A 9,405-nucleotide genomic window follows, 5' to 3' on the forward strand; every position below is an offset into this window, starting at 1 on the left:
CTTTTGATTTTGAACTGAATCAGCTTCGCGGAAGGCAGATCCTGCGTTCCAGAAATTAACCCGCTCTTTCTTGCCCAGACGCGATGCTGGCCACCTCCGCCTTCCCTGCGGGCAGGAACCAGCGCTCTGCAGAGCCCGGGGCTAGTGTAAGGCAGGCTGGACTGGTCTGCTCCAGTACCGGTATGGAGGAGTGGCAACGCACCAGAGGAAAGAAAACGAGGGGAAATAAATTCCTCAGAGAAAGAAAAATAAATAGAAAAAAAAAAAAAAAACCAGGAGGACAGGAGAGCTTCTGATGGGGATGCCAGCTTGCCTCTACAGAGACCCGCGGTCGGGACAGGGGAGCAGGACTGCCACCCGTTTCCGTTACAAACAGCTCCACACTACAATTGCTCTGGGGCTCGGAGCGAATAGCTTCAGCTGACAACTGCTACGTTAACTGGCAAGGCAGGGGAGAGTAAAGAAGGAATAAATTGTTAGTTAGTGACAAATCTTCATCCCTGTGACTTCAGAACCAAGTCCGTTAGCTTACTTCAAAGGAACTGACCCAGCCAGTAAAATGGGAGAGAACACATTTTGGCAAGATGGGGGGAAAAAAGGAAAGAAAAAAGGGAATGAGAAGTTGGAACGTGGCCTTCGAGGGCAGCATGTCTTGCCCCAGAGCAGGAGCATCTCGGCTGGGAGGGGCTGCACCACCTTTCTCAGGCAAATCCAGAAGGCGGCGGAGAGCCCCCCAAGCAGGAGTTAGTCCAGCCACACACAGGGACAGAGCAATCCTCAGCCTCTGCTGCCAAGCCCGGGCTTTGGACACAGATGAACTGCTGTGCACAGGAGCCTGAGGGAGAAGGAATCGACCTGACAGAAGTGACGTGCTCTTCCAGTGACGGAGGTTCACGTTAAACCTCTTAAAATGAGGCTCAGACTGCTTTGAGACAACCGTAGGCACAGCAGGAAAGAAAATGCCTAATGGGGAACCTGAGCAGGACCAGCCCCCCACAAGACTCTGCCTGTCCAAATGAGCAGCCTGGGCAGAAAGAGAGTCGAAAGGAAAAAAATGAAAATAAAAAATTGAGAGCCACCACACTTCAGCCACTGTGCACCAGGTGCAGGAGAAACCCGCAGACACGACATCGCGCTGGTTGGGATGACATGTTCCAGCGCTGGGCAGAGGTGGGCAGGCTCCCATCCCACCATACCTGAGATGCTTCCCCATGGCTGTTCCTCCTCGGGGGTGGCTGCTTTGGGATCAGATGCTGAGGAGATGAGCTGCTCAGAGCCCTCCTCACTGGCAGGCTGGTCCCCACATCTCACTGCTCCCTTCCCTGATGCATCGGTCTGCAAATCAGCGCTTCTGCTCTCTCGGCCAAGTCCTTCAAGAGGTGGAGAGCACGAAGGTGGGTCAGGCACTGAGCAGCTCTCTGTGGGCTGTGGGGGTTCCTGCCGCATGCCCAAACCTCCGTTGGCCACAACGGCTGAGGTATGGTGGTCCATACAGACTGTCGCGGGATGATAGAGCTCTCTCAGCCCGGCTGTCTTGGTGCCAATTTCTACCTGTCTTCCAGACAACAGCATCTGAAAGACACAGGAGGGGGGTGGCTTCAGGAAACAAACAGGCAGCACGTTGCAAATGAAGCTTCTAGGGGATGGTACATTGGTTTCTGGAGAGAAAAGTGTCAAAGAATTCAAGTATTTTCTATAGCACTATTATTACACAAACACTTGGCACACATTTATCGCATCCTAGTGTGAGAACGAAGGCCTGGACCTCAGCTGAAGCTCCATGAGCCAAAACAACTGGTGGCAAAAGTGCAGTGCCCACCCAACCCAACTGAAAGGGACTGAAATATGTGAAGGACTTAAACTACTCTGAACAGGAACTGGTTTTTAAACAGGCAAACCTTGAAGATTAGATTCCCGCAAAGGCTTTTAAGACCCTAGACCAAAGGACAACATTCAGAGCTACGCACCAAAGTCACTGACAACGCCTTGAAGTGACTGACTCCAGAGGAACCACCGTGCTGCGCTTTGTGTGTGCCTGCACAGCGCTGGCAGCCTGTGCTTTAGGCAGCACAGACTCCCCAAGCCAAGGCAGGACTGCTGGGATGCTGCCGCAGCGTCCATGGCACTGCTGGCCTTTCCAGAGCCACCCACAGCAGCTGCTCCAGCACTCTCCTCCTGCTGCTCCTCTTATGGACTTCTCTAGGAGGCAACAGGACGAGGAAGGGTCCCCAGAGGGGCTGAAGCATGTATCTGCCATCACTTCCTTGTCTATATCCAGCTTTGCTCACAACAACAAAGCACATAAGAATGAGGCAAAAATCACTGCACTTTTATCTTCCTTCTGCTCTCTCCTACCTGTTAAATCACACCACAGAGGAAGAACCACCACTCGGTTAACACCACACAGATGGAATTTTCCACAAGGCAACGTTGGGCACTGAGCAGAAATATTTTAAATGGCACTTTCCTCCGAGAACTGTAGAACTTGCACAGAAACAGTTCCAACAGCATAACCACCCTGCTTCTAAAGCCCTGAGTTTTCATACTTGCCTTTTTTTCTTTGTGAACCTCCTCAATCAGAACAATTTAGGAGGAGTGGCTACTGCCACTGCTACCATGAAAAGGTCACCACCAGTTTATGCAAAGCCAAAATTAGCTCTCATAATACCATTGTTCATACTAAGCAGGGCTTACTTCTCAGCCCCGCATCACAACAGGACAATTTACAGTCACCTCCACACCCCTCCCCTCTCTTTCATTACCTGACCTCTTCCTACCATACAAAGTCAGCTGCCAAGCCCAGATTAAAGGAGACAAAGGCATCTTGTCTAGTCTGTGACCAAGTTTCATTAAAAAAGCTCAAATTCCACGTAACAAGAAGCAGAACAAAAAGTCATGAAGTTATTTTAAGAAGGAGTAGAGGTTTGCTACTCAGATTAAGTTCACAGCTTATCCCACCACCACCTCTCTCAGATTCCTCCTAATTACTTTTCAGGTCTTGGATTTGCCACTTTAAAATGCATCTAGCGAGTCCTTTGTGTGTTTCAGAGCTCCTGGGTGTAGCGTGCCAAAACAAGCGTGATTCGGACAGGTACAAGAGCTTGGCAGAGCTGTAGCAGATGCACGTCTCTAACAAGCTCCTCTCTGATTGCAGAAAAAGAGTCATCGGTTCACCGCCTTTGCATTCTCAAAGCAAAAGCATGAAGATAACACCGGTCCAGGTACTGGTTTTACCACCAAAACCATTAAAACATGTGATGACTTACCTAAAACAGTCCACAAACTGCTGAAGTGCCCGTCGCTCCAGCTGGGAGCTCGTCAAGTCTCCAGACAGAGCACACTTAGGAGCCCCTCTCTGGCTGCAGAGCACAGGCTCCCCGTGTCCTCCTCCAGTAACAAACACAATCTCATTTTATTATCTCTCCAAGTGTTTTGGAGAGAACAAAAGTAAAAAAAAAAATAAAAATCCCTCCCACCAGGCCTTACAAACAGGCCCAGCCTCCCCTGGCAGTGGATGGCCAGGTGAAAGCTGGGGAGGTGAAGCCGAGCCAGAGGCTTGTCTCTTCAGCGCCACAATGCCAAGTGCAAAATCCTTGAAAGGCTTCAAGAAAACACTTCAAAGTCAAAGCAGCCCGACTTGATTGCACAAAGGTTTCAGAAGCCCAGGCCATAGGGCTCTTCCAGTCGAGGAGGACCTGCTCAGTACAGGACCTCTCCTCCAACTGCAGCACTGCACTGCCATTACAGGAGACCGGCTCTCACGTTCCTTCTGTGGAGAATCAGGGTCTTCTCGACAAACGCTGCTTGGGTGTATGACTTCTGAGCTTAAGGACTGCCCCCTAAAAATGGTAGGTCCAACTGGGTGCATATCCCACGGCCCAGAGGCACCAGATACTCACACTGGAGTTTCACAGGTACCAGCTGGGGTACTGGTGTGTCTAGAAGACTAGTGCAGGGATCGTCCCTGGGCTCCAGGATGAGGTTGTCACACCATCACTGGCATCCTGACTAGTCTGAAGGAAACCATTAAGTTCCAGTACTGGTAAATAAAACCAGTTGCAAGCACCCTGGATATACTGCCTGCTAAGCACATGTGGTTGCTATGACTGACGCGGTGCCACGCCACCAAGAACAAACGCTCATGGTTTGGGCAGAAGAACAAGCAGATTTTAAGTGAGGTGAAGGTGGTGGGAAAGGGGCACAATCGGTCTGAAAAAAACAGGAGTTACGGAGTAAGATTTGAGACACAGCACGGACAAGGCCAAAGGACGCACAGTTTAGTTGAAGCTACCTTTGGAGATGAGGAGGGAGACAAGGAGAAAGGAGAAGACAGGCGATGGAGGTGTCCACGATCGAGCCATTAACTGTAGGTCAACATCAAATGACATACTTGGGCAAACCCCAAGTTCCTGCACCACCCAAACCCTGCCAGCAGTTTAAACCCCAAGCTGCACCGCGAGCCTTTGATGTTCTAGTACGCACCTCAACTCTTCCGCAGGTTAGAAATCACGTCTGCTACACCGACTGCTTTTAATCGAGGAATCAAGCACTCAAAGCCAAACTCACCTTTTCACACGCGTCGCAAAGTGCCAGGGCCCCGTGTATACAGGTCAGGGTTGCTCGGGTTCATTGCTTCGTATATTACAGTTTAAAGAATGCTCTAAATTCAAGGTTTTTAACTTTTTAATCTATGGGGAAAACTTCCTATAAACTCAGATTAACAACTGCTAATGCACTGAAGAAAGAAACCCAAAAACCTTCCTCCTACTATAAAAACAAAATCGTGTGGCCTCTGTTTCTTTTCTGATAAGAGTCTTAAATACCAAACATTTAACTGCATAATAACGTTTCCTGGCAGCCAGGCAGCCTGCTTAGCAGATACATAAAGCAGGTAAAAGGAGAAAAAGTTAATTTCTTGGCTGAATGATTCCATCGGTAGCTATAGGGCAAACTAGAAAGTCTTTTAGTAAAGTAGCAGTTGATTCTTCTATCAATCTGCAGCACACATACTCTTCCAAGGAATGCATTAAATATGAAAATCATATCCCGTTATCATCTGTCCCCAGCTTTCAGCCCAGTAAGCTTCCCTTAATGAATGCTGTAGCCTAAGGGACGAGCACGCTGTTGGCTCCTCTGAATAATGGAGTGATGCTCCCATCCCTGCCTCATACAATATCCACTGGCTGAGGGGGTTTCACACGTAGTCACAAGTGACTACTCTTGCCAGCATGCTCCAAGTTATTACAAGATGTTTTTAGACATTTCATCTAAAAGAGCTTTACTGCTTTTAGCAAAGAAAACAGCCGTGGTCTTGAACTGTATCATTTATATGGAGATAGGAGGAGGGATTAGCAGCCTGCATTACTGCAGATATATAGCGGCAGATATTTAAGTATTCCTTGTCAGTCTTTTTGTCTGTGCCTTAGATACACAATCTCGAATTGCTGCTTCTGAGAAAAGGTCAAAACGCACAAAATTATAAATACGCCGCATGAATCGGCTGCTGCATTTGTAAAAACACCGTTCGTTACGAGTACCTCCTCCTCGGTCAGGGCCATCTCCACACTGTTTGGCGCAGGAACTGTAGAAACCAACACCGAGATGAACACAAACAGCTGGAGCTTCCCTCCCTTTCTAATTCCACTTCTTTGGCTGAAATAATTGTGCGTTTTACCCAGGTGATTCTGCTCCACTCAGGCACTGAACGGTGTTTCACAGCACAAACGCCGTGGCAACAATCCCTGTGCGTCGGCTGCCCGGCGATGCCAGCCCCTCCACACAGCACCTCCGAGGGAAACATGTCCGTGTGAAAACCCCATGTTTCCCCCTGCTCTTCCTCATTACCTGCTCACTTTGCTCTTCTCCCGTGTCACTTCCTGCTGACGAGTCACCCTCGTGACGTGATAACGCACTTTTAATTTCTCGTCCATACCATGCCTGGAAGTGAACAAATCCATTACACAAAACTGAAGGGGAAAAACCCCACCACAAACAAACAAACATTACTTTGCAAGTTGTGCACCCTCCAACATACTGTCCTAGCAGCGTTATTCACTTGGACTATGTTTAAAAAGCCAGAGATCCCATTTTCTCCCCATTTTTCCCACTCCCCTGAAGAAATGACATGGCCTGTACGTAATCCTCTGCAGGTTTGTAATACACATTTATTCCTTCGCACAATTTAGAATCCTACAGAATGACTTGTTGACTCAAACTTGTTTAGTCCCAACGAGTATTTGCAACACCAGTTACTCCCGCTGCACCCAGACAACGACGCCGCTGCCTTGGGATGAAGCCAGCTTCAGAATTTTTGCCTCACGCACATGGTCTCCCACCCTACTGCTGGCTCTGCGGAGGCAGCTACGGCAGCTGGGAGCAGCAGCACCCGGCACCAAGGCAGCTTGCTGGGGTGTTGCTAACAGAGCCTGCACAAAGCGCCCGCACCTCCACTCCAGGGTTTAATTGACCAGAGGTAATGCAGGCAGGGGACCACTGCGGGAAAGCCACGCGCAGGCAGCGCCTCTAATTAATCCTGGTCGTTAGTAATTGTAAACCCCACTAACAAGTAACTGTGGCCCCGAGTGAAAGCACTTCAATACCTACTCTGCATCAGGTGATATGCATGAAAACAAATCTTTCAAACAATTAACTTCGCTCCAGCGGCACTTCCACAGAACAGAAGCAGTTCATAACGTTGTAAACATGGAGTTTTAAGAAACAAAAAAACAACTGCACAAGGATTAAAGATGCTCACTAAAATGTCATTACTGGTTTCTCCAGAAAGATTGAGAGAGTTTACTTATACTCCCCAAAATTACTGCCCAATTGCAGACACAAACACAGGAGAGAGAAGTGAATCTTTCAGAAACAACGTAAGTTTTGTCAGCTACGGCCCCGCGACGAACTGTGCCATTACGATGAAGCATTCCTAAAGGCATTGTCTTTATGACAAAAACCAGAAAATAGGAGTAATTTCTTGCTGTGTACTTCCACGATAGATTAAATGATGACATGCTCCATAATTTTTAGGCAACCCACAACAAGGGGCTTTTCCATAATGGCAGCACAGAGATGAGATCAGCGCTCTTTTCAACAGCCCAGAAAACTAAGTCAAACCTGGCAAAAATCAAACGGATGCCAGGAACGAAAACACCTCCCGCAGATCAACCATGGCACAACTGGGACTCTCACCAGTACATTAGAACAACCTACCAGTAGGCAAACTGGTGTGCAAGAGTGTTGCTTATGAAAAAAAACCTCTTAAACCAACAAGTTAGAGAAGGGGAGTGGCAGAAGGACAGAAAGAGCCCCAGCGAGTTCTTCTGAAGGATGCTGCTGCACTTGGAAAGCAGCTGCAGAAACAATCCCCCCCAGATTCTGCCTCCCCCAAAGCTGACCCCACGTGTTAGCGGCATGAGCACATGCCACAGTTGTATTTTTTTAAATGGGGGATCATTACCAATTTGGTAATTAAACACCCCAAATTGTTCTTCAGTGAACAGCAAGACAACACACAAAAAAAATGGTTCAAAAACCTGCAAAGCTCGGCTGTTCCTCACAGCAGCCTCTTACACAGAAAGTACTTTGGTCATGAGCTACGGTAAAAAACGCTGCCTCTTCCCTAACCTCAAATACAGATCCTCACCAAGATTGTTTCAACTATGAAGACATGCAGAAATCTCTTTACTGGTACAGAAGACTTTTGTCTCGGTTCTGCCATCCTCCACCCACAGACAGCACTACTGGCACCTGACCGTAGGACTGGAGCCATTTATCCTGACAGGGCTCAACAGGAACAGCAAAAGGTCTGTCCACGTCTGCAAACGAGGGTCTCGGAGACTGGGAGATGAAGAGGATCATCAAATTTTACATCAGCCAGAAGAAAAAAATCATAGCACAGCATTCAGGCCCAGTGGCAACTGATCCTTTTATCTCAGCACAAATGAAATGACTATAAATGGGTTGGAGTCTGTGGTGTTTGTTTGGGTTTTATTCGTTTGTTTTTTTTTTTTTTTTTTTTTTTTTTTTTTTTTTTTTTTTTTTTTTTTGTTACTTTCACAACTTTTTTCCTCCCACAAAATTTGAAGCCATGAAGGCAGACTGACCACACACTGGAGGTACAGAAATCACCTCTCCTTTACCAGCTCCAGTCACCGTGGGGAGCGAGATTCCAGCAGGGGCTTGCCAGAAGACAAACACTCCTCTCCAGAAGGAAACGGCTGCAGAGTCAAGCTGCCTTGCGGCAGCTGTTTGCACCACAGGAGTTGTGGAATTCTCAGAGCAAAGCAACAGCAGCAGAGCGACTGGCAGAGGGTGGCTAATGCCTCTGTGGAGTGGCCACAGTCATTTGTCCTCACGAGGACACCATGTCCTGATGAAGACAGAGTGAGAAGCAGGGGCAAGGCCAGCTAGGGCTCCTTAGGGTGTTCACACCAGCAAACACAAAAACGCGCCCTCAAAGGACCTCCGTGAAACACATGCGGGTTCTTTTGAGTAATAAAAGTCTTCCAAGAGACCCAGAAGGCTGGAGAGCAAACGCAGCGTTCTGCGGACCGTGGCTGGCCACCTCGGCAGCTACAGGAGGGTCTGTGCCCTCGCAGAGGAGCAGTCTGGGTTCCTTTCAAACTCCCACACATCACCACTTCAAGCACCCCAAAACAAACGAGAAGGTTTCGCACAACACTCAGACAAAACCAGTTTAGCAACCCTGTAACCACAGTGACCCCCAACAGCAAACACGAACGCGTCAGTCTTATAGAAAGTTACTTCCATCCTCTGGACCATGGCCGAACTGGAAGCCTTCAGGCGAGCTTCAAGGCGGTCCAGCTCCTCCAGCAAGGCCCGGTTTCGCAGAAGAGCTCCTTTCTGTCGCTCGTCGACTTCCCTCAAGTACTTTTTCAGCTTCACATATTTTAGTTTCATTCTACAGGGGAAAAAGAAACTGTACTTCAGGGCTGTGAAAATAAGCCAGACAACCTATTCCAATGGCTGTTCTTCAGGCACAGCCACGCTAACAGACGCAGGAGCTGCCCTCAAGGGGAGCAGGACGTTCCTTCGTGCCACCGCCCAAGGCTGTGTTACCCCGCTGCCAGCACAGTAACGGCCGGTTTAAAGGGGGGGGTAGTGTTCAGAAGCTCCAGATATTAATGAACTCCTGTAAATTCGTTTTAAATGGATTACGTTGCAGACACGCAGGTCCCGTCAAATCAAAATGAGAACTGCGGTGAGAAGAATGTGCTTGGAACGTCACACACATCAAAGGGTTCTGGCTGCGGTTTCACCACAGCCTCAAGCCATCCCGAATCCCTGCTGCCCCCAAACGGGGCACCTCGCTCCAGGCCCTTCTCTTGTGCCAGCACTAGCTGCTGGGTGGCCTCGGGGCAAACCAGGCCAGCAGCAATCCTG

At 48.7% G+C, this 9,405-nt stretch overlaps 1 protein-coding gene across 1 annotated transcript in view; it reads right to left on the minus strand.

The window, feature by feature from the left end:
• The window catches only part of KIZ (kizuna centrosomal protein), a gene marked incomplete at its 5' end in the record, with an annotated part of 38,935 nt that overhangs the window by 28,597 nt on the left and 933 nt on the right, over window positions 1-9,405 (minus strand). The window contains 3 exon segments of the mRNA XM_010145103.1: window positions 1,197-1,572; window positions 5,845-5,937; window positions 8,767-8,923. Coding sequence (XP_010143405.1) covers window positions 1,197-1,572; window positions 5,845-5,937; window positions 8,767-8,923 — 626 coding nt within the window.

This window comes from Buceros rhinoceros, unplaced genomic scaffold (assembly GCF_000710305.1).
Source record: "Buceros rhinoceros silvestris isolate BGI_N320 unplaced genomic scaffold, ASM71030v1 scaffold20921, whole genome shotgun sequence".
In the NCBI taxonomy this organism is placed as follows: domain Eukaryota; kingdom Metazoa; phylum Chordata; class Aves; order Bucerotiformes; family Bucerotidae; genus Buceros; species Buceros rhinoceros.